Genomic DNA, 27,213 nt, shown 5'->3' with positions numbered 1-27,213 from the left:
CTTCTAGAATGTTGGTCTATCGCAGTATTTATCTACAGTCTTGAAGTAAATAAACAATATTATCATTGTACATTAAGCGACATCTGTTGAGATACTGAGGAACTAGAATGACAAGCCATGCGCAGAATATTTTGCCGCGAAGCGCTTGACGTCTTTCGCAGGTACTAAAAGAAATCTTGAAAAAAATATTGGTATTTAAATTTAGTTTCCGCGTGAGAACACCACATTAAATATACCTTATATGATTTTTTAATAATATAATCATGATAAAAAGTTGGATGCTACTCCGCATCTTAATTAAATGTATTGAATGGAGACAAAAATAATTATATTGTTTCTTGTAGGTACTCGTTTTTGATTGAATTTGTAGGTGGAGTGATACTAATTTATTTTTGAAATAATATTTTATGCTCAGTTATTTTTAGCACATAAATTTATAAAATATTTGTGTAACAACAATTTTAATAAGTACTACGTTATGGTTTCAAGAATTTTATATTGAACATTTACACAAGTATTCCATATAGGTTTCTGGAGTAACATATACATCTGGCAATACATTAGTGGTGTATCTATGCTAAGAGTCCTGTCATATTTGGTTGAACACTGATGTCTATAATTGTCGGTAACCACTCACCATCAAGTGAAGCTTTATTTTTTACTTTTATTTAAAAATATTATAGCATTTGAGATTAACAAATCTTCGTTTGATTCCAGAGAGTTGCACCTACACAACAACTACCTGAGAGTGTTGCCCTACGACTTGGGCAAGCTCTTCCACCTGCAAATGCTGGGTTTGCAAGGGAACCCGCTCAGCAAGGAGATGCTCTCCATATACAACGACAACAACGGCACCGCGAAGCTGCTCACGTATCTTCTCGACAATATGCAAGGTATTTTGCATGATTTTTTACATATGGCTATTATGTATATGCGCTAAGAATAATATTGAAGTTTGAGTGGCGAAATCTTATAACGAGGATAACACATCAAGAATAAATTAAAACAAAAAGTTACAATGATTTTAAAAATCTCAGATGTGAATTTAATTAGCTCATTATTTGTAATAATAAATGTAATTTATTTCGGAGTGCATCACAAATTACGAGTAACAATTTACATCTAATGAAAAAACATTTCTTTTTTCATGATTTATTATTGTTAGTAATATATCATGAATGTTAACGTAATTTATTATTTTGAATAAGAAAAACGCATGTAACGTATGTATTCATTATTAAATCTATACGTAAGTATGTAATCAATGATAATATTGGCTGTTTGCAAAGCTGAGATGCTTCTTCGATTCGTTTGGGAAATAGCGCCATCTCTTGAGATATTTCGAGAACATGTACACAAGTAGCTAGGTATAGGAAAAGCGACATCTATGATCAGGAGATATTTAAATTATTGTGTTACATTACTAATAAGGTGCAGATAGTTAAAAAATCTGTTAAATTTATCTAAAATGTTAAATATATATATATCCTGGCGTCTAATTATTGAACCACGATACTTTCGTCTCGCGATGAACTCTGTAAGTTAATTATACAACTAAGTAACGATAATAAAATCAATTGTTGTACATAACGACTTCGAGATTAGACATTAATCATCGTGAGGTTAGCTGGTAAGGTTCACACGAAAATACAGATAAAAAGTTAACGATGAACATAATAAAAAATCAATTATGACCTGATTACGTGTATGTTTTAGCTGGTATACTGCGATGGTAGGAACGGAAACTATTTTTTGGTGATGTTGGTCTGACGTGAGAAGATTAATAGTAATTTTAATGAATCCAACCGCACGGGCACAGTAGAAATATGGAACAGTATAGAAACTCCCTACAAAACGTTCGAAACGGCACACACACACAAATATGCGCAACGACGAGACCCCTAAGCGGTTTTCGCAGTGCTGCAGTAGCGAGTGTCGCAATAAGACGAGTGGTCACGTTGCTATTTGCGTGCTATTTATTTCCGCGATCTTTTTAAAAATGACACGAGCGTATTGCGTGGTATTCGGCTGTTTGAATTCGGCTACATCAAAACCGAATCTATTATTTTTTATTTATTTTTATGCTTATTAATTTCATTTATTGCTTTCATTTTTATTATTCATTTGTGTGCTTCCGCCAAAACTCATATAAGGTTAAGCCGTAATTAATAACAAATTAAAGATCTACAAAAAATAAAAGTAAGCTGTATCACAAGTTGTATCAATTGTACACTGTTTTCCGTATTTAAAAGTATAATAATAATAATTATCGTATTTTGCTGGGATTAACCGACGCCGTGACATTACCTACTTACATTATTTTTAAACTGCGCAGTTATTGCAGTTCGATTGATTGATCATTATAGCATAGTAAATGCTAAAATACAAATAAATAACAATATTATTAAAAAATAATATAGTGACAACCTTATTCTTCAATGGAGTGTAGGAATTATTTTATCAACTATACTCCAGCCAAATTGGAAGAAGAATGTTTACCAACAATCGTCGCTTAGCAACCGATAACGGGCATATAACAATAACCTTTTTTCATTAGCACAATTTATTAATGTATAATATTATGTAAAATAAAAGAAAATTTCCGTTATTTTCTATCCTATTCTATACACTATACCTAATGTCTGGTTTGAATTAAATATTGTGAATAAATATTTGACCTTGAGTTTAATTAGATTTCGAGAATAATCTCGCAAGATATATTTTAAATCAGCATTTAAATGCGTATTAAGTGAATTTATACAATTTTCTTAGATATTATGCTGTGTAATATTCTATTTTAATCAGAATGAATAAAATAATGTAATTTAGAGTAATGGTAGTTTAATATCCTCCATGGCAATATGTACACGTCTCGTATTTGGACTCTAAGAGAATAAATAGACTGTAAGTTAGTAAATACTCTACTCCCAGAGTAGATTGGAAAATAAAATTGAAATTGGTTTAGTAGTAACTAAAAATAAAAATAAAAACTTGGAGTTTTGTACATATTTATTTAGCTATTATTACATGTATGAACGGGTTAAAATGATTAAATTAAATAGCACAAATTACAAGTATGTAATACATCATGTAAAAATACAAATCCTTAAGGTTTTTTGGCCGCCCATTATAGATTTTGAATAAGACTCCTGAAGAAATTTCGAAGGTTAGTCCAGTTAGTACTTTTATATATAAAGAGAATGCAGATATTAGTAAACTCCAGATTGTAATTATTATAGTTTGTAAGAGTCTTGTTCAAAATTACAGACATGTTGTTATTATTCATCAAATTTACGTCAAACGGGAATTACATCAAACGGGAAAGAATACCATCATAAATAAATTATTCATCTTCTTCATCACTGGCAGAACTTGATGGACTTGTTGAACTGTCTGTCACTCGAATAATAAAATTGTCAATTACATTATCTGAAATGCCGTCAAGTTCTGCCATTTTCTTTTCCTCTTTAATTACATGATTGACACATTGTTGCCATGCCGCAGAAGTTATAGATTTAATTGCTTCACTTAATATTTTTTTTAAATCAATTATTTTAAATGTTTTGTTTTTTTCTGCGACATGGCCTTTTACTTGGCCCCATATCAACTCGATAGGATTTAATTCGCAATGGTACGGTGGTAATCTTAATACCTCAATGTTGTGCTGCTTCGCCATTGTATCGCATACAAATGCTGAGTATTTTTCCCGTTCAGGTGTTACCAAGTCGAGTGCTTTTATCATCTCTGCTTGGAACGAGATACCTTTTTCTGTTAGCCAACTTTGTATGTCTTTTTTTAACCAATTCATAGAAGGAACTCGTTCCAAGCGTCGAGAATGATATGGGGCATTGTCCATTACAATTATGGAGTTTGGTTCTAATTTTTCCAGAGTTCTAGAGAACCACTCTTCAAACACCTTCGAGTTCATCTCTCTATGATAGTCGCCTTCACCTTTTTTACTTTCGAAAATTAAGTCTGCATTTTCCACAAATCCATCCTCGTTACCTATAAAAAAATGATAAATATTAAAATGTGAAAAGTACATGTAGCAGTCTAGTGATCATATATTGACTATATGGCATAGAAACTATACTTTTACGTTAACCTGATTAGCTATGCATGAGTTTATTTTTAAACAAAACTTTATTCAATTCCATGATAACACACATCTAAAATTATGTGATCTTAAGCTAACAATATTAGGATGATAACATACCAATGTGTACAACTATCAAGCGCTTCCCTTTTCCCGATGGAGCTTTCAAGCCAGTTGAGAGTCCCTCCTGATAGGCTTGTCGAGCAGACTCAATGGAAAGGTCTTGCCATATTTTACTTTTTGTATGTCCTGAAACCAAATAATATATTATTGCTTTAAATTATTTTAATATAAATAATTTTATACACAGTGTGTGCCAAAGATGTGATAAAATATTGATTATGACATTTAAATTCTACTTATTAATAATAATTTATATGGTTACTGTTTAAATAAAGATCAATAAGTATACAGAAATGATTGATTCTATATAAAAAATAAGTTAAAATTGTTTATGTACCTTCGTTAACCCAAGTCTCATCCAAATAATAAATTTTGCGTCTTTGTTCTCTCATCCTTAACATTTTTTGAAGATAATAGAAGCGCCATCGCACAATTTCTTCCTTTTCAATGAGAACACTTCGTCTCGACCGTTTCAAATATTTAATCTTTAGTTTATTTAAAACTTTTTGAAAGGTAGTTCTTTTAAAGCTTGGTAAGCTGTCGTCCTCGTTCACTAAATTTAAAACTTTTTCAATTGTTGGTGGATCGTTATCAAAGAATAACATGTGCACCTTCCTACGAATTCCACTCAAGGTCATATCGTCCAATTTGTCCATTATTGTCCCCTTTTTAGGAGCTGGAGTCGGTGACGAAACTCGTTTATGAGTTCGATATTCTTTTATTATTCGGTATACAGTACTCAAATGTACGCCGGCAGTTTCTGCAGTTTTTTTTGCGACATCTTTACTGTATATAAAACTATCTTTTGGCCACATTTCTTCGATAGTTTTATAAATGTTACATATAACTGTTTTCTCCGAGGAACTGAGTGAACACCTCGCTCGTTTCTTCTTTGGAGAAGAAAACTTCTGCAGGCCACTCGGACCCGGTTGGGAATCACTCATTATAACAAGAACAACAAAACAAACAAAACGAAACAAAAAAAAAAACTCAACAAAATAACAGAACAACACTATAACAGGAATATTTAACAAACAAATAACAATGGATAACAGAGATATTAACACGCACAGTACTCGTAATCGTAAGCAGCCATGTTGTAAACATCATTGTAACACGACCAAATTCGGAGAGTGCGTTTCGTTATAGCTAAGCAGTCAATGTAAACAAAATGTTTTTTTTTGTATTTGTAACAATGAACTATTATTATAAAGTTATATTTAAAATATTATACATTAGTATAAATAAAATTATTTTCAAATAATAATTTAATCATATACTACGAAAATAGTGGATAAATTAAAATGTCAGCTTACACTTCAAAAAATATTATTTGCTACTTTAAATAAAACGAAACGCAATTGTATTTTTTAAATAGTCGGATTATAAAGCAATTATTATGCAGCTAATTTAAAATGAAGCAGTAAAAGTGGGGTTGTAAAGAAATTTACGTACTCTTTTTTTTTGATGGACTGTTTCGATTTTTCAAAATCGTAACCAAAAGTTCTTATTACCTGGCATACGCTTATTTACAGGGTTTTCACTTACTTACTGATAAGGATATTTTATTCATCTTTGTCTATACGCAACAATATGAAAGTTGTGAGAGTACTTTGCATGTAATAAGGTATAGAAATAATGGATACAATTTAATTGTGAAGTTTTTTGTTGAATTAAAAATGAAAACAAGGATAATGGTAATTTTTACAGTACCAAAATTTTGATGACCCTAATATCGGTTTGTTTACATGAATTCTCTTCGCATCGTGGCGGAGGTATAGGCTTAGTTTCCATACTGTTCTATATTTGTACTGTGGCACGGGTCAGTGTGGTTCATTGATAATTTGCGGATTGTATTGTTTATTCGATATGCTTATTAACGTAGAAGGTAGCATCTTTTAATTTGCGACTAGTACGTGGCTAAATTGATTTTCTTGCAATTATTTTTTATGGTGGAAGTTAAGATGATTTAAACAAAAATAATATTGAATTTAGTAACTATTTTAACGATTTAAAATATTGATAATGATACGTGTTCATTGTGTTTTAATCTAAAAAAATATTGAAGTAAACTTTTTCGTACTTTTGTAGGAATGTTTTGTAAGCATTTGTTTTATTGTGGTGTCCATAAGCCACATAGATGGCGCTACATGTACCATTCGCATTTACTTCTGTCTGGTAACATGACTAGACAGACTTTACATTCCATCAAGAATAATTTAACTACCTTAGTGTAAAACTAAATCATTATAGATTTAGTTTTACACTAAGGTAGTTAAATTATTAAATATCACCTTAGGAATTACGATTAGATAGATTTTCCCACGTCAAATAAAGGCTTATCGCACAATGAAGTATCCAGATTTCTATTTTAGGCTTAAGTTTTTATATCTAAGTGTCTCCGTGGCGTCAACGCTTATAGAATTCAGTTTATTATCACATATTAAAAATTGATTCCATATAAAACTGTTTTCGAATTTGTTTGAGGTTGGACGGCGTTTCGCGGAGAAAAAGCGACGCAATAGGTTTATTTTATTTCATTTTATCTCACTTCATTGCTCATGTTCTGTTCAATAATCTACATTTGTATATTGAGATTGTTAAATATGAGAATTATGATGTCAGTCGACATTGTATCGTTTTCTTAATTTTGTCTAATAATTGTACTGTCGCTATGGCCGGGTCAACGTGACCTCGTCCCGAACCCGTGACACAGCTCTCACTGAATCGAAAATGAGATTCTTCATCGTCAGAGCGTTTTCAGATTATCCGATCCGATATCGGTGTCGGACGACGATAGCCGACATCCGATAGCCGACACCATGTGCTATTTTCACATATTTCCGACAAAATCGTTCCGATACGGCCATTTGCTCGATAGCTTAGTGCGGACAGGTCATCATGGCAGACTATAATAGAAAACTTTATTTACTGTATCTCTTATATTTGAGACGCAAAAAAAGATCTGTTCACAGACAGTATTGGATACATCCTATTGTGGAAGCTAGATATTCAGAGGGAGCATTTTACACTCTTTTTAGCAAGCTACAACACGCACCTAGAAAGTTCTTTAATTACTTTCGTATGAGTGAATCCACATTCAATTATTTGCTAATTCATCTCACAAACAGTATCAAAACAGCTCAAAATGGCCGCCGCGCATCGGGCTCTACGCACACAGAGACAATTTAGATACACGTAGAGCACACATACAAACATTATCGCCCGACGGCTCACGGGCGTCCGATGGTGTCGCCAGCATATCGCTGTCGGCTCCGATATCCGATATCGGAACGGACAATGTGAAAGGCAGGTACATGTTTCATACATTTTACTTACCCCGATATTGTATCGGCGTCCGATACCGATATCGGATCGGATAATGTGAAAACGCTCTCACGATCTAACGATTAGTTTCAATTTGTTTGTTCTGCTCGATTTTACTTCCTGCTGTTGTGACTTGCGGCTGGCTGATTGAGACGTTTTGTCAAATCTCTGATGGAGTTTTTATTTTTGGCAGTGGTCTGTTTTATTTCTGACTAGCTGTTGACCGTGACTTCGTACCCTTATAATTCGTGAACTGAAATATTGTAGAATATAATAAATAAATCAAATCCTATTAAGTGCTTTTGCCTATTTTCCAACTCACCTAGTTAATTATTTCAAATCAGAAAGAAATATCCTAAATTTCATGTTTGCTTTAAAATTAGCAGATTGGAACTAATTTTAAACTCCTATTTAACCCCTCTCAGGAACGAAATATAAAACAATGGCAGGCACCTTAAGAATGGGAGGGGAAATTTAGGCAAATTCTAGGAAAGTTCTATCTTTCGTAGTTGCATTACGAGTGAGTGATTCGACTGAGTGAGTGAGAATCCTTCTGTTCTGTATTTGCATAGGAACGAACCATTATAGAGTTTCTTTATGTATTTCGTTATGTTATTAGATATCAGATAATGTTTCTGTATTGTTTAAGGAACACGAATTTATACATCACGGCGTCTAGTCACGTGAATTTCTGTTTTGTAGGCTTATTTTTGATAAGAAATCTACATTATGCCTAGGTGACTTCTTTATCAAAATAAATATTTTCGTTAAGCGTCAGATCGGTTTCTAGAAATAAAATAGGATTTTAAATTACAAAAAATACAAATATACCTATATCCTACAAATTTAACATCTCTTCTGAACATTTCAACCACACTGTCAAGTAACTTTAAATCTTATTGTATGACAATATAACATTAAACTTTACCTTTTATGTGATGAACATGAAACTCGTGACCATTTTATTGCAACATTTCTTTTATCGACCCAAATCCCGAGTACGTGGAACTCTGTATGTCATTTATATCTCGAATCTGATACTTTCTTTGTCTTGTATTGTAAGAAAAAAAAAACAGTAATTTATGCGCTCGGTTTCTCCTAATATTTCATTATTAATACCTCGGTCACAGTGACGACCTATCATCTTTAACACGCTTTCTATAAGTCCTCATTGTGTTCACTGTTCCACTGAGATTGTCCCAAATGCAGCGACATGACAGACTGATTTGTATGCATTTGTCTCATGTGGGGCGGTGGGGCGGTAAGCGATATATAAAATTTATCATGAACTTGTTGTTTCTATATTCAATTCCCTTACAATTAGGTATCTCGATGAAGTCAAAAATGTGTAAATATTGGTACATAAAATGTGTTCCTTAGATGCGTGATTAAAATCCTATATAATATTTTCCCGTCAACATATTTTATATATAATAGTTGCCTATAATATCATCACCAGTTGCCGGTTCTCATCATTTGTATAATTTGTAATGTTTCATGTTCATATATTATAGAACGAGTGGAATGCAAATATAGTTAATATAATTTTGGAGTACAAATTTTATTGAATCGAATTAAATATTCACGTACAATCATTATACTCAAGTAAAATATGCACAAGTAGCTGTGACCTAAATCATTGCCTCAGTTTCTGTCTCAGTGGCTTTGCGCTCTACACTTAATATCTCTTCCAGCGATGTCAGCTCATCGTTTTACTTCGTCGATAGAACAAGTTACCTATATAGTTTTAGTGAAACATTAATCATTTAGTTTTTCGACCAAGTAGCGGTGCGGTAAACAAAGGATCAGACAACTATTGTATTTTATACAGATAATATCGATTTAATAAATGGATTTAAAAGTTCATATCGAGTTCCGTTTTGTTGTGTTGTTATATTACCGTGTTACAAAACACTAGCCTTTTAAAGTCTTCAGCTACTTTACAAGAAAAGACGACTTTGAGAAATTCTAAAGACGGGAAATCCGTATTTAACTGTATTTAAAACAGCATATTATTTTGTCTTATTAAATTATTTTTTCGTGTTGATTTCCTATAGTCGTTTATGTATGCGCCAGGCATGCGTGTAGTTCATCTGATGTTAAGGGGCTCTGCGGTGCTACATACGTGGCGTTTTTATACACAATTTATGGAATAAGTTAGAGTCTTACGACTTGTAGTGTTACTTATATAAAAACCGCAATTAATGACATATTTTTATCGTTGGTTACACGACACACCTGCAAGTCGGCGTTAGGTTTCAGGATAAATAATACCTATCGATAATATTGTAACAGGTGCGATAGGGATTTATTGATAAATTCTGATAGAATACTTATATTATCATGGTATATCATATCTCTGGTAGATTTAATGTATTAAAGCAAAATCACCAGGAGTGACAATGTTTAGGATCAACTGCGAAGAGAACTTGAACTGCTCATTTATTAATAATAGTAAATAATAAAAGCAAAATAGACAGACTGTTAGTTAAAACAACTTCGTTAGCCGGCCGTCCTGGATTCGATCACGCCCGCGAAGGTCGTGCAAACAGTAAACGAAAGCCAATACGAGATATCCCGGTTCTTCGACGAAAATAATGTCGTGATTACAACCGACCAACAAGGCGCATTACAATAAATCGGCGAGATATTATTGTCTCACTCCATTACAATAGCGTTAGAAAGTGTGGGAAGACGTCCGTCTATATAATTGATTGTTTTAGACGTCTCCGGTCCGTTACACGGAGTCAATTGGAGAAACGTCCGTGGAAATCTCTGTGACGAGCCGCTCGGTTTCTTTTATTTTTGTTCTCGATACTAAAATGGCATTGTTTCGGGCTTGCCGGCTATGAGCCTAATAAGCGCGCACAATTCGCTTTGACTCGTTAACTTGAATGGTCTAAAGCTTAGATGATATTTGCCACAAAGAGTTCGCCTTTTCTTAGTTCATTTTCACTTTGTTGCTCATTTTTGTCGGGGAACGTGTTTTTAACTATTTTTCAAACGACTGCAAGGCGAGTTTAATAGTTAGAATTTTTAAAATTATGTATAATATATATATAAATAAATTATAGTTTATGTAGATAAAATGCATTTATTACGTATTTTAAAAATAAGCTACATTACAGAATTATTAATATGTTAGGAAAACATGCTCAAAATATGCTGTTTGGTTTCAAAATTATGTAATCGTTAAAATTAAACAGCTTGCATTTATTAACATATCATATTTATGTTTTGTAAATTGTATCTATCAAATATAAAATATGTTGTTTATTAGCTCCAGCTATGCGTGTTCCGACACGCAACGCTTACAAATCATATTGCTTAAAAATTAATCTCGTATTGAAATAAATCATCAAAGATCTATTGAATTCGAAGGAAATACCTACAATTGATTTTTATTTATTTGATTTGTGTGGCAATAAAATTTTATTTTTAATCAATAAATATAAAACTTATTTCTGAATATATTTTAATTGAAATTGTTTATCGACTTTAAGCCTAAAAATAAAGAATTAACAAATTCTAGTCTTAATTTATTTTCGATTAAACCATTATTTGAACATCATTTATAATCAATCAATAATAAATCGTATCAAACCTAACATTGAAATATTAAGAATGCAGAAGGTAAACATTTTTTGTTCCAATCCATTATCGATTAAAACATTGTAATCGAATCTCGCTTACAATAACAATATATCGTATCGAGTATCGACAAACGGCGGCGCCACCTCACTGGGCCGGCCGGTGAAAGTGTTCGCGAAAGCGAAGCCGGAACCGAACGCGGTGACGTCACGATTTGCGCAAGACCACCAGACCTCCTATAGAGACGTTGCGAAATGTTATCTCGCATTGTCGGCAGCGTTACTGTTGCTATTTGCCGATTTGTTCGACGATTGAATGCGCTTTGAATTATTGAGCTTGCTTTGCTATTTTGCGCTGTGTCGGGCGATGCGGTAATCGATGTTACTCGTACGAGTAGTAACTCATAAAATCGTAGTTATTCGTACACTTTACAATTACGATGTTTATACGATAAACGAATCTAAGGATATCAAACTTGTTTTAAAAATACTTTCACTATTAAAATCCTATTCTATACACTTAATATTCTGATAAGGTTAAAACTGTATCGAATTTCAATGAGAGCGTCGTGTGTATTGAGTGCGCGTACCAATTTTCGTGAATTGACCATTGACTTTTAAATGTGGCTGATTAATGAGGTTGTTATTTGTAATCGAATCACGTTTTAAAAATCGAATGCAGAAAGTAGTTTAAACTTTTTTTTTTATTAAAATCAAGTAGAAAAAGCGCTTGTGGTAGGTCACTGTCGCTCATAGAGAATTGTAAGGATTTCTACCTGGAGGTGGTCCTACTCTAACTAAAGTAAAGTTAGTAATAACTTAAGGTCAAGTCTGAACGCTTAGTGTAAGCGTCTCCCTGTCTTACCATACTTAAAATACAACAGCGTTTAGCATTGGTATTATAAAGCAGAACTGGGTGTGGTGGTGCCACCGCCGCAGTAATGGAGTCTTCTTCCACCTTTATATCACCTAAGCACCATTCGAATGTAATCTCTGAACAAAGAATTTTATAAAAGCATGAATAAAAGAAAGGTAGTCAAATTAATGACTCCATCACCTGAATCCTCATATGTTAACAGAGCCCGTCCTTCACGGTCGGTAATAGGGTCATTACGTGGCTGTTAATATCAGTTTGTACGGTCGATTTCTGTTGCCCGGAGAGAGGGCGGGCGGTAGGTGCAAGGGCGGCGTGACCTTCCCGGCCGACGGGGCGAAGTCTGGAGGTCGCGGATGTTCCCTCGTCCCTTCCAGCTTATTGTTTGCCCTGTGGACGTGGAGAGTTCTGAAATCTGATCGCGTAAGCACTATCGGGGACTTTATTTACTTAGATAGACGATCTGGTCTGGAAATCTAGTTCGCAAAACTCGAACGGTGGCTAAGAGACAATGTGATTTGACTGTTGGGTACAAAAATGTCAAATCGTAAAAAAATGCTTCTTCTAAATGGGTACATCGTATGTGGACAAAGAATGTATTTCAAAAATCACCCCCGGGGCTTATAAGAAGGAAAATGTAATGTAAATAAAATCTTTATAAAATATTACAAGAACTATTTAATGATTTGGTCACTTATGTTCCATAGCAGACGTTATGCACAATCCAGACAAATCTGTTTGGATGGATTGTTTTATAGCCAGAATTCTCTAAGTGTCAGACCAGGCTACGGTGATCGTTGGGTTCTTTTTCAGACATGCAAAAATCTCAATAAAGTAATTTAAATAAATTTTCAGTTGTCGTCGTTGTGAGTCGATAATACGAACAACAATATAAATCTAGTCTAATCGGTTATTTATTATTTTATAGTAAATTTATTTAATTTATTTTCAAATCTTATGTATCAGCACAATTTATATACCTACCATTATCTTCAATATACACTTATCGTTAATACTATACACAGTCCGTCGTTTACGTAATACGCAATGGCTTTTAATGCGTTCGCCTTTCACTCGCATCATTAAGCCACGAAGCTCACCCCGCTTCGTTTAAGTCGTGTTCGACGCAAAATTACGACGACTGTAAAATCTGTCGGCATTTACGAGCACGAAATAATTTTAGATACAGACTATGTCCCGCTTGAATACCGTCTGAAAGCTGTGCCGCGAAATTATCTCTACGAATGCAGGACGCGTTTCAACCAGTAGTTTTATGCTCTTTTTTTATTACAGTAGCTGTAAATGCTGTGTTAATATACGTGTACAAGCTTGAAAGGAAATTTGGCGATGTTTATAGTAATATAATTGAGATACTATTTCGAGGTCTTCAAAATCAATTTTTGGACATTTCTGTTTCTTGTTAGTAATAAGTGACTCGTGAAGTATCAGTGAATGTATCAATCATTATTTATCAGTCTTAAACTTTAATATTTAAAAGTCATGGAGTTTTCGCCGCTTTTATATAAATTAAACAATTTGTAATGTAGTGGTTATCGAGGTTCAAAAATAATTCGGTATTTTAAATAAAACATTTTGATGTTCGAAGCTCAATTTGCGATTAAAATAGTGTGATAATCTTGATTAATATAGGTTGAGTGGCCCTGATATAGTTTCCATTAGTACGTGCCACCATTTTAAAGACCTCAATTTAAATGGTAGTTATTTCAGCAGTATTTTAATTCAGACGCCCAAAATCGAGGCCCTTGGGGGCGAGAATTAGTAATAAAAAAATCCTAAAAATATGCCCTCGGAGTTCTAAGTGAATCTCGTTTGTAGGAATTTAAATTGGTTCCGTGTTTTTCTTGGCAGTGGACAATAGTAGTACCGTCAATACTGAAGTGCATTAAATCCGCATTGGCAATTGCAGTGCACGGCGTCGGATTCAAAGTATTTGGCAAGTGTACCAGCGTCTATACTGTTCGTCCATTGATGGACGATATTATGCAGTGGGAAACCTGGTTTCTATCGGTTCTTAACTAAACAAACAGTACGGTTTATCTAGTCTCCGTGTATAAATTATTTTACTATTGTGTAAATATTTACGATCAATCGTAGCCTTTGTGAGACTGCTAATCCTACTACGCAATATTTGTACTACGCAATTGTATTAAACGAAATTCTTCGTGCAAGTTTGACATTTGCGTGAAATTTATGTGGGTATTATATATTGTGTCGCTTAACTATGACAGCGAAGGTTAGATTATCTGTAAAAATAAATGTCTTTGGACAGTTTCACCGTGACATTCATTGCAATGACGTTCTGTTATTGCGGCTGGTGACGCCCCGGTCAGTTGCTTAGAACGCTTCGCACGGCATAATCCACTTAGTCTAGCACGAAACGTTCACTTCTGAACAAGGGCGGGACGTCCTCTATAAACTAAAGTAATTCATCTGTTTCTTTGTTGCCTTTTCACGAACGCAATGCGACTTTTATAAAACTAAATTTTTTGAGTCATAAAAGTGAAGGCACGTTGGATGAAACGAGGATCAAAAGTACGGATCTGTGTAGTATCGCTTCTATTAACGGGTCAATTACGACTCGCTCCAGAGAAGCTGTCTGTTGCCTTTCACATTAAATACACAACGAGGGTCAAACTATTATCCTGAGACTTATGTCTTGGCTTCTGAACAAAAGTGTTCACGTCGAGAGATTCGTAAAGAGTAATGAGTTAATGACTATGAATGTATGTTTTGCTGTGGTCTGGTTTAAGAGTTTGGTAAGTATAATTTCGTGAAAGGTTCTCGACGTCAGAAGTGAGTCTGTAAAAGTTAGGCTACTATCTTGGTCCTCAGGAGTCGCAATGCTTTTGTAACTAACTTAAGGTATAGCTACAGTTCTATCTGCAGTTGGTTTAATTTGGCCGTTGTCCAGGGGCGGCATTGTTCACTAACCATCAGGTGGATTGCATATTCCTCCTTTGCTTCCTCGTTATAAAGATTTGTAATATAACCGAAAAGGGAAACATTTTATTTTATATAGACTGTTAAGACCAGAATTAGCTACTGAGTACGGGCTTTGACTAGTTACTTGCCCACATCCATCATTCGCAATCAACGAAGTACGGAAAAATACAGTGACAGTTAAATTAGAGGAAGTTTCTAATTTAACAACGAGGAAGGAATAAATCCGGCTCTATGTGGTATTTTAATTGTGAAATATGCCAGTATGTAAACCAACGAACGTTAAGATACTGGCATATAAGAATTCTACGTCTCAAATATGTACAATACTTATATTAAAAACGATGATAAAGTTAAATATGGATGCAAAACGACGTATTAGCCTTTATTATACATGTCGTTTAAAATTGATAGACATCTCTTTTATATTTCGGTCGTGGCTGTTGCTAATTCAAATCACGTACTGCCTTAAGTGCTATTAGGTATTCAAATTAGTTGTGGATAGTTTTCAGTCAGTTGTTAAGGACGCTTCTCGCGGCATAATCCATTTATCCGTGCGTGAAGGTTGCTTTGTACAAAGGGCAGGACGCCCTTACGCTGCGTCTGAAGGTCGCTCATACTTATCTCCTCTCGTTCCTTGCTTAACTTTCACAGCTTTTAATTGCCTTTCATGTGTACCTATTTACGAATCGCCTAAGGTCAGATTATTATTTATGCTAACAATCCGGTAGCTAACATTGACTGCGTCACGTATGATTTATTACAAAGATTCATGTTGTCAAGGACCATCAGTTGTGTAATTTGTAACAAAATTACTTGTAATTTTTCTTAATCGACAAAATCCGCATTTTTTCTAGTATACTGATTCTAATAATACGTTTTGAATACAAAATACTCTTTTGGATTAAGTCAGTTTTTTTGGTCTCCGTAAAAAAGCTTTAGTGCTTCATCCATGGCGTCGTTTATGTCATTAATATTCATGTGTCAACCAAATTACATAACTCGAGCCGCGCCTTTGTGGCTCGACGGCATTATGGTGTTTATCGTGTCAATGACGTGACAACTTAAGTGATTATGCTCGGACCTACCTTTTCCTATATCTATCCTTGTTATAGTGACTTGTATTCCGGTTCTGTTAACCTCGGTTGATCCGATCTGTAATACCCTCAGTGATCATAAGATTGTGGCTTAGTATTTCAAATTTGTATTATGTTTACGAACATGTATTTAAAATCATTGCTGAGTTACATGCGATGTACCTAGTATATCTAATTTAATAATATTATTATGTTTATTTACTTAGCTTAGGTTATTTTAACATGCGACAATAGATGGTATGGATGGATGAATTTTGATTTCATTTATTTTATCAAGTGTTATCATTAAATGCGCATGAAAAACTTAAGTTCTGTAAAAAATAAATTCAGTCATGTCATTAATAAACAAGTTACGTTCTATATACCTTTTAACTTAGGTATAAATGTGCTAAACTTTCTATCAAACAGAGTGATGATGATTTTCGCTTGTTTATTTACTGTTTTGTATATACTTTCACTTGAAATTGCTTCTGATCGAGAGTCTAAAGTTACTCTTCGTATTTATAATGAATATTACTTTGATTTATGTTTCATAACTAAGAAACCCTGAGAAAGTAATTGTAGTAATGATCGCTATAAACAATGATCCTTGTGTTTTATTCGTATCTTGAGTTTAATCTAGACGCACGCCCGTGCAGACTTGCAATTTTATGAATAATTTTATCTCCATCACGATTTCATCTGCTACTACAGTAAAATCTCGTCGTTTATGTTTCATATTTCGTTTTTTGAACGCTTGTTTCTTTTTATAACCTTTTTTATTCATCACGTAAAAGCTTTTGAATGTTTGCACGATTTGTGAGGCTATTTCTGTGACGTGGTTTATTAAGAGTCATATTTAAAGGTTTATTCTTTTATAGGGTTGCAATTTAACAGTATTTCAAAGTTGCCAATTGATACCAAGACATGATCTTTGTGTATCGGTATGGCAAGTAGGGTTTGTTTCGTCACATTAAATTGTACGTTTCATGTCTCCATAATATCAGAGTGTTATTGTATGTAGTTGTAGGTACCTACCTGGGGTCACACAGAAGAGATAAGTCACGCTTGTCGCATATGCCTATAATCCGGACCGCGCTCAACCCATAGATCTGTTTTTAATGACAGTTCAGGAGATAGTGTCGTATACAGCGATCTTCCGATTTATTGTCGAATGGAATACAAATGAGCAACGGGTTCTCCGATGGCTCTTAATATTGCGAACTTAGAGGCTCGACACGCTGTTGTTTATTGCCTCGTAAACTTAGCTCGTGCCGCGAACGGGAATAACTTAGTATTAAGTTACAATTTCTTTGTCACAGCCGTGCCTAGTAGTTTCTCCGTACGGGTTCCTCGTGCCACCAGTACCTGCAATGCTGATGTATGTTTGTCATAGTGTTTTATGTGTCGTGTGGAGGGTTACAGATAATTCGCTACGAGGTCGTATAAAATAATTCATGGTGTTGGCTACCCGGCAGAGAATGGCTAAAGGCTGTGGAAATGGTGTTTTTGTTGTTTATTAGTGGGAAGTAGGCAATAAATATATTCCCGTTTTCGCAAAACGGTAACAGTAATAAATTTATGGGCAAAATATCTTAAGTGCTTAGTAATTTATTTTGTTTGAGCTTTCGTGACCTATTTATCTCCTTAGGGGATGAGGTTTCAAAATACCTTTTTATTTCATTTGTTTAAGCTGGGTTTTCTCTGTCAATCAGTCATTGTTAAGTTTTTTTAAGTGGATTTATTTTATACTTTTACAATCTCAGCCTTCTATTCTGTTTGATAGTTTATCTATCGCTCATTTTAGCGCGGTTCGTATGATTAATATACAAGTGATTTATAATAAACAAATAATAATTTACTAACGTCATGCTATATAGTAACTTACACCCCCTTTCTTCACCGCAGCCGGATCTCGTGTGATTCATTATTACGAAACGCAACGTAATTTCGATTGAGGTAGGACTCTTACGCAACATCCGCTCCGATAGCTACTACTTTCACCGATTTCTACTGTGATACAGATCGCTTCACTAAGCGCCTGTATTACTAAAATACTTATTTTGTAATGTTTTGTGTGCACGTGCTAACTAACACGTATGAACACACAAATTAAAGAAGGTATCTTTGTAATTAAAACGCATACAGCCGTATGCGTATGCATTTTAGTTGGTAATAAAATAGGAAGTCCTTCTGTAACGCTTTTTGTCTTTCTTCTGGAAACGTGAACTCTAGAGGTCATATTGTTCAACGATGTTCCAACATTGGTGGTTGGTGGAGGTATATACAGGAAGGCGGCTATTCAGTGTCAGAATTTTTTGTATCAACAGGTCTCTGAAAAGCTCATTAACAGCTGTTCTGTTCTGATAAAATTACTCACGGTTTAACGGGGCATATTAAGCACAGAAGCGCGTATAAAACACTATCATCATAGGAATAGTAGTGTAATACTTTCTATGGAAAATATAATTCATCGATCACATTAAGGGTCATTACGAACACGGGTGAAAGTTTGAACAAATAAAATTTTAAGGTCGGCCCTTGAATATTTTTGCTTAAAACCAGTCTTATTGAGTGGCGTTAACGTGAACTGACACGGAGACCTCAATACAATAGTAATGATTCAAGAGAAATATCTGCTTCTGAATTACTCGTTAAGTCTACTCATTCAATTAACTTACTCTTCCAACGGTACCACGTTTTACGAAGTATTCTTTTATTCTGATTTATTCTTCGCTTTGTGAATTTGTTTCTTATTTAAGTTCTTAAATGTATTTAAGTAGGTTGAAAATATTTTTGGTTTTCTTGGTTCATACTTCATATAAAAAGTATGTTATGGGATTCAGGTGTAATATCACGGAGCTGAGGTGTATTCACACCTCCAGGTTTTCTACTAAGACCTTCACTATTATTAATATTGTTGATATGATTACCTAAAGAATAAAATACATTATGACTTGTCATCCGAAATTTCAAATTAAAAAGATTAGCGTGTATGTTTTCGCCAAATCTGTTCCCATTAGAAACACGTTTGTAACCAGTAGCACCATTGGTATAAACAAGCGTTTAGCGCACAGTGAAAGTGTCGGTTTGAGCGCCGCCGATCGAATTCGCGTTAGCTCTCCATCCGATGCCTATTGGTACTTATGATCAAGTATCTTGCAAGTAGCAATCCCATATGTTTTAAATATCCATATGCAAAAATACTAACACCATGACGATCGCAATTCTCACAAAATAAAACACTTTTAATAAATAAATTATTAAAGAAGTCTAATGTAAATTAAACTTATGAGCACTTTAGTTCATAATATATTAAAATGTTCGTTGTAACTAGTGATGCGCTGTATGTTAAGTAGTATCACAGGTTAAAAGCATAAATTGGATTCACGATATTGCCTTTGTAAAGATTTTGTTACATAATATTAAGTAAGGTTATGAAAGGTTGGATATATGATTATGATGCACTACACGAGAGTTGAAAGTGGCGCCAATCAAAATCGCGTTAGCTTTCGCTACGACGATCCTACCATAAGTAGGGACACGGCTTCGTAATAAAGATTAGGTATCCTCAAGAAACAATATTCTCTTACGGCGATTGAATTATGTAATAGGAGGCAAGATTACGCCGGTTTAGTCGCAAGATTATGATCAGCGCAGAGTAAGTCCAGTGAAAGTGAGCTGGAAGTGGCGCCGAACAAAATCGTGCTAGCTTTCAAACGACGGTCCTATCATAACTAGGGATGCAGCTTGGTAATAAAGATTGGATATTCAGAAGAAACGCGACATATTTCCTTATTCAATTATCGAATTATGTAATAGGAGGTAAGATTACCTACGCCGGTTTAGGCTTACGATTATGATCGGCGCAGTGTAAGGCCAGTGAAAGTGAGCTGGATGTGGCGCCCAATAAAATCGTGTTAGCTTTCGATATGCGGAACTCATCATAACTAAGGGTGGGATTTTGTATAACAGATTGAACATCCTGAAGGTTAATTCTCTCATTCAGTAACGGTATTTTATAATGAGGACTGAGATTACTTGGATTTAAGTACACACACGATTATGATAGGCGCAGTGTAAGATCAGTGAAAATGAGCTAGAAGTAGCTAACAAATTGGGTTTTTTACAAGCTTTTGATACAATGAACCTAACGATATGACTTTATAAAAGAAGTTGGATATACAAAAGTAACATGAAATATTTTCTCATTCGGTAATCGAATTATGTAATAAGAGACAAGATTATGTGGGTTTAGGCTTACGATTATGACCGGCGCAGTGTAAGGCCAGTGAAAGTGAGCTGGAAGTGGCGCCAATCAAAATCGCGTTAGCTTTCGATACCACGAACCTGCCGGCGATGCGCTTTGGAATACAGATTTTGAAATCCTGTAGCTATGTTTATTTCGTTCGTTGATGTTATGTAATGGAAGGTTATAATGATTTGTGTACGCATAATCTTGGAAGATTGCCTGTTCTGTGGGTAACATGGAAATAGACAAGTATACAAAAGGTCCGAATACAAATAAGAAAATAGGAAAGGAATATCTAAACTCGCCATATTGGTATGTCGTTACATATCTCGTCTCTTGGTCGGAGATTAAACCCCGAACCCAATAAGTTATTTAGGCTTAGTGACTGTTGAGCCACGCGGTTACCATTAAATATTTGCGTTTTCCTATCAGACACATTTTTTATTACATTGTAACACGCTTTTATTTATAAATAAATATAAATAATATTTAATACATCGGGTCTAAATTATTTTTAACTTTTTAGTTATTTTTTATTAACAAGCAATAAAAGCTTGTTTTTTAAAAGTTTTTTTTTCTTTTGATTTTATCATGTGGTAAAACAAATTAATCCTGCCTTCTGTCAGTGACAGGTTTAAAGGTTTGTACTAAACAAGAGTGTTACGACTACTTCGACCTTTTATAAACTGTGATGCAGTTTAAATAAATCATTTTTGTTATTGTACATAAATAATGTTTCCAGTGTATTACGCCCTACATATATCAATCACTATATATTAATTTGAAAATGTGTGAAAACATATTTTTATTAAACGATGCCGAGGCCGACACACGCAAACATTCACCGCGCGAAACGATTGTCCGTATGAGAATAACAAGAAAGTCAAAACAAACCATTGGAATAATAAACAAACACATTTGTATAGAGAAATTGCATTACTCAATGATGGTAAGTGCGATATATCGGCTGTTTCAACCCGCTTATATTGTAAGGAACCTGTTACATCGAGATCTAGGAACGAGTATCAGTATGAGCGAAGAAAGTGTTAAAAAGTGCGATAAATTGAGTACTTTGATTGTCAGATAGCATTATGAACTTGTCCAACAGAAAGCTGTTTATTTTCTCTGCCAGTTCATAATTATAATTGTGCATCTCTTGCGCTAAAAATCTATCCAATAATTTGCCTGCTAAATATTGTTATATTTCCATTTTTGATAGGTAAATTGATGAATAACGAATGTAATGGTATCGTCTTAATATTGTTTACGGTGTTCACTTTGCTTTTGAATAGAAGTTGTTATTCATATTTATAAACTTTTCACCATTTTAAAGTATAATTTCATAGAATCGTAAATACTATTAATCGCTTCTCGTTTACCCGTCTATAGTGAGCAAATCGAGAGGAATGGAAATGGAAAGTAGAGTGCGTTAACAGTGCTAATAAACATGCAAAAACGAGAAATTAGCGAGTTTCCACAGCGGTCGCAATGCTTTCCTATCGAACTTGTAAACAGGAAGGAATTTTGCATATTCGATTTCGTATAACAAGACAAACAATTGACGCGTGATAATTCCGGTTTGTGTAAATCGTAAAAAAGCAGTGATAGCCTAGTGGTTAAGAAACGCGGCCTCTTGATCGATAGGTCCGAGGTTCAAATCCCAGGCACGCACCTCTGATTTTTCAAAGTTATGTGCGTATTAGAAGTTAATTATCACTTGCTTAACAGTGAAGGAAAACATCGCGAGGAAACCTGCATACCTAAGAATTCTTAAAAAAAAGTTTTTAAAGGTATGTGTCTACCAATTCGCACTTGGCCAGCGCGGTGGACTAAGGCCTAATCCTTCTAATTCTGAGAGGAGACCCGTGCCCAGCAGTGGGACAATAATGGGTTGATGATGATGATATCGTAATTTGTGTACAAAGATGCTTTGGTGTCCCTAGTAGCCTATTATTATATGTTAGAGCGTGAGACCCGGTTATTATCATTGGATAGCAGTCGTGAAACCTCGTTAAACGTCCTGAAGCTTGTTTGGGAATCGATGAGAACCGAGTGGCGAGAACATCTCCTCAGTCGTTAGTTCTAATTAAAAGTAACGCACGCATTCTATATGGAGTTAATTATAGGCAGTAATGAACACATTCGATCAGGTTGAATGCATATTTACCACTTCATTCTTATAGAAAAATCGGTTGTCAAATGATAAATTAAAATAAACAATGGATATCAGCAAAAAACAATTTTACTAAAGTTTGCTTTTAAAGGGAAAGTTATTTAATGTAGTACAATTAACAACGTTAATAACTTAGATAGACGTAGTAAATTTTAAGTAAATTTATTTAGTCAATTTATCAAGAAGCTAAGTAAGTGTGTCCATCAGAAGTTTCTAAAACATTAACCACTAGATTACTCAAAGCCAACTTTCCATTTTGCGATCTAAGTAGCGAGGTGAATTGACACCGAGTCCACTTTATTTCAATGAGTTCTATATCCAGTGATAGAATAGAATCGAAATCGAATGCGAGATTGTCATCAATTTGATATTGCCAACTCCCGTCAACCTTTTCAGACGTATTGGATTAGGCTTTGTCCTTGCGTAACCCGCATTAACCGTCGCGTTTCGTAACTATGTCATGAAATTGGTTACATTGCTCGATTTGTGCAAAGAGGTCGTCCGCAGCCACTGAATAGCGAGCAATAACCAACGTCACTGACGAAAATCGACCGAAATGGTACACGTAAATCATTTTGCGTAACCGGCCACAGGATCTTGTAACACCTAACTCGTATTATTTTCCGTATAAGGTTTTTCGATTATCTATAAATTGATCGTAATGGAAACTGCCGTGCCGGTTCGTTATTAAGATGCTGCAACGCATCCTCGATTGCTTTATGTGTACTTAGGAGATTGTGTGCGTGTTAAATCATGCTATGCTGTTTTGCTTTTATGCAAATTGGGAGCTAAGGTTGGCAACGTGCTTAGATAGTACACAATTATTTTGCTTCGTGTATTCTGCAAATTGTCAGATCTACTGAAGTAAGATCGCTTTGTGCTATCCTTTGGGTATTAGTGTTAAAGAGTGCTAGTGTGTGAAAGTGGTACACTGTCTGTAATCCCTCCCTTTGTGTATATCTAGCATACCAATTCCGACAGTTCCTAATATTCCTTATAGCTCCGCAGTGGACAGGCTGTTGAGTTTAGGTTTGTGAAATGTCGTAAGGTTTAAACGAGTTCGAGGACTAAACACTTCTTCACAGGACTATTACATTTAATGAGAGTGATTATACAATAGGTACATGTCCACTTTATAGACCAAGAGCTAATATTACCAATATTATGCAAGCATGTTGACTACGTGTATTAAAATAAAGTAATTAATCTTGGTCTTTGATATGAATCAACTACCAAAATTAATTACTACTACACTCGAATAAGCAAAAATAAGATGTTTCATCATACATTATAACGGATGTTGAAGTTCAGACGTACTCGTACTATAAACCGGGCGCTAAAGCGTCATTGAAAGTTTTATCTGTTACGTAAACAAAGAGAAATCCCCAAGCACCGTTCATAGCAACAAGATGTATAGCCAAATTACTAAAATTGCACAACCGGAACCGATTGAGTGCTTTAATTTCAAAAAGAGTAAAAGTCTTACGTAATTTATTTCAACTCCAGTGACACCGTATTCGGTTAAAGATGATTGTTCCACTGGACTGATAACTAGTACAAAGACATCATTATTGTTTGTGAAGGTAACATAGGTTAAAAATGAAAGGCAATATTAAATAAATAATGTTAATGACTATGAATACATGTTAACTTTGACAAAGTTCTAACGAAATGTCCTCTTTCATTACTGACTACTGACATTATACTAAATGTTAATACTCTAACAACACACAGTGAAGACACATAAAGCTTTATTGACAAGTCGTATTTATTTGTTTTCGTCCGCGCCACGCACGTAACCTCCGTTCACGAAGATTAACGACGTATAACGTTGCTCACGGCTTACGCAATAGAAGGTAGCCTATAAAATATCGGGATAGTTCCCCTCGTAACTTTCACCTAACATGAATCGGTAATAATCAGTCGGCCCGTAATAACCATCATAACTCGCAATAAACTCCCGCGTCGCAACGCATCTGTGCGAGAGCGAGAGTGGATACAGAATTAATTTGGTTCGAGCACGCGACGCTTGGCAAAGGTCGACGAAACGGCTGATCACTTTCTTGTGATACGCCGTGTGATCCCACGCCAACATGCCAAGTTGTTGCAACCGTCTTAGACGCCGCTCAGACGTAAGGGTGACATTAGCCTGCGCACGCGAATGACAAATTGGGATTCAGTAAGCTACAAAGTGGCTCGGCTTGGAAATGGCAGTGAAAGCGAGAGCATTGCACTTTGCAACTGGATACGAAACCGAGCTGCCTGAATTAGTGCAGCGGTCATGGAATAAATTTTTGCCGTGTGATTCATAGTGGAATGAACTAGTGCGTAAATTTAGTTATGCTTATTTCCTTGTCGAGACCACCCAATAGTCTAAACATAACTTTGGTTGGTAAGGTTAGGGGTGCACGAACACTTTAGTCCGAAGATATATTCAACCAGGCCATGGCTAAGCAGTGCGATGAATCACGCGCTTGCGAAATAAGAGACCTTAATCATTTACATTTTCTGCGATCAGAATCGTTACATTTGCCATTAGCATATATCACTGCTCTTTTAAGATTCAAGTGAAGGTGTTAATGAATTTATAGCTGTACGCATTCAGATAATGTTAGTGTATTTTCGTTGAGTAAGGAATGCAGTTAGGTAATCTCGTCCTTCATTTCTGCTATCAAGATCAACTGCTCTTCCGACATTCATGCTCTTTATAACCTTACTATCTTCAAGGCGAGAGTTAATAGCCACTTTCTTGGCAAACGTGCTCCATCCTTGACCCGTTCTATTATACACTTTTCACGAGTACGATTTAGGTCAACCGTAAAGTCAGAAATTTCACATTTATGCTCAATTTAAATTTTAAATACGACTCCACGATCCTAATCATTGACCGAAAAGCTTATTAAAGTTGTAAATTTACTTTTAACAAAAAGTTAAATTTATGTCCTACTTGATTGAGATAAGCAAATTAAAACGGATTTGGTTTTTATTTTTCTACAGATAAATTTTGGTTAAGTGCTTTTAATTACCACATTAGTGTTATTTATTGGGATCCTCGATAATGTTTTAGTGTTCTTCGACAAATTACAATAGAAACATTCGTAACATATGTGCGTTTTAACATAAAATTACTTTTATAATTATTATAATTTATAACCATCAATAGTAAATTTTCTCTAAGAATAAAAAAACTAACCCCTTGGCTACCAATTATAACTTACAGCACGAACTACGCGTCCCCCAAAACGTAGGGAGTGATATGGTTTTAAAAATAGCTAGATGAAAGTGAAATATTTTGTGTCCTGGCTTATGCAAGCAAGAATTATAAATACTTACCTACTATTATTTAATTCTTCTATGTAAAACTCTCGAACTCTCGGCCACTTAATTATATGCGCTATAACTTTCGATATAAGCCTCTCGCGAAGAAAGTTCAATCATTCTATGACAGTTACGAGAAGTTGATTATGCATATTATTATACAAGCTAAACGAACACATGTCTGATCTCGAAACACATTAATAAATACGATAACAACTGTAGCAAAGATGTAAATTAAAGATATATTGAGGAAAACTTAAAAATATACATTTATTTCCGTGTTGCCGTTTCTATTAGGAGTAACGCCTCGAGAAACAACATCGTTAAGATAAACAACTAAAAGTAACTTTATATTTATAAAGAAAATCATTTACAAATCATTACGAGGTGTTTTACATTCGCCATCAATTGCAATTATATGTTTTAAGTAAAATTATAGAATTGAAATTATGTACTTGAACACAGCTAATATTTACTTTAATATTAAATTGATAAAATGTCACTATTTTATGGAAATTAAATATGTAATATATAGGTAACATTCGTAAGTCCAATGTGTAGAAATTACGTAAAATAAAAGTAATTTAGTGCTAATTTTGAAGTTTAGTAAAAAAAGTCTGCTAAAAATCAATATGTAATTTTGTGACCAAGATCCTACATCTTTGTTGCGCGAAAACTAAATAAATAAACAGTTTATGTCTGTCTATGTGTAATTCGAATGAATTAGTAAATAGATATGTATGTTTGTTACATTGATTAAATAGTTTCAAAGTCACTCGAAGTCGTCCGTGTACATTAGTATGTTTATACAGGCAAACGTAGCGTTTATCGAAATACTTGTGACTCATCAAAATCACTTTCACCCGACCCCGTGGGCGCCAACTGGCAAAAGGTTAAAGTCTGGCACGGAAAGGTGACAGTCAGGTTTTATTGCGTGTTAAACATGAAGATTGATTAAAAAGACCATTTTTATATGTAGGTTTGTCTGGTAACGGTAAGGGTGAGTATAATAGGCGTTCCAGTTAGGTAGACAAAGTTTTAAGGCTGTTAACAGTCTGAAAACTTTGGTTGGTAACTAATCTGTGCCCAATAATATCATCAACCTGTGACCTCTAATCCTATCCTACTTCCGTCAAGCTAAGAGCCCAGTGCTTAACAATCGAACGAAAAAAAGGTGATTTTATTTTTGGCAAACTCCATATGTATGTATATTATATTTTTATTTTTTAATGCATATTATCTTATCGAATGGATCCTTAAAATATATTTGACGTATTTCTGCCCCACGGCTTGTTTTTAATTTTAAGGAAGTTATTAAACACATTTGATCCCATGTCAAGTACCTACTTATTAAAGCGATAATATTTTTTGTAGAAGTATAACGATAAGAAATTTAAGAGAAAAGAAAAATATTCTTATAAAA

General features: G+C 34.5%; 2 protein-coding genes across 3 annotated transcripts in view; one reads left to right on the top strand and one right to left on the bottom strand.

The window, feature by feature from the left end:
- twin (CCR4-NOT transcription complex subunit 6-like twin) overlaps window positions 1–27,213 on the top strand; it is a 268,905-nt gene that overhangs the window by 14,329 nt on the left and 227,363 nt on the right. For both annotated transcript variants that reach the window (XM_073093871.1, XM_073093870.1), the window contains exon 4: window positions 718–893. In XM_073093871.1, coding sequence (XP_072949972.1) covers window positions 718–893 — 176 coding nt within the window. The remainder of the gene's footprint in view (window positions 1–717; window positions 894–27,213) is intronic.
- LOC140757948 (uncharacterized) lies at window positions 2,992–5,453 on the bottom strand. Its single transcript, XM_073093866.1, has 3 exons — window positions 4,557–5,453; window positions 4,217–4,345; window positions 2,992–4,005 (listed from the first exon to the last, which is right to left on the bottom strand). The coding sequence occupies exons 1-3, from the start codon at window positions 5,161–5,163 to the stop codon at window positions 3,344–3,346; spliced, it is 1,398 nt and encodes a 465-aa protein (XP_072949967.1). The 5' UTR covers window positions 5,164–5,453; the 3' UTR covers window positions 2,992–3,343.

Source organism: Epargyreus clarus, unplaced genomic scaffold, assembly GCF_041222505.1.
Source record: "Epargyreus clarus isolate Ecla_fem2 unplaced genomic scaffold, WU_Ecla_fem_2.2 ptg000005l, whole genome shotgun sequence".
Taxonomy (NCBI): Eukaryota; Metazoa; Arthropoda; class Insecta; order Lepidoptera; family Hesperiidae; genus Epargyreus; species Epargyreus clarus.
The sequence above is the reverse complement of the archived record's forward strand: the minus strand, read 5'-3'. Positions and strand labels throughout refer to the sequence as shown.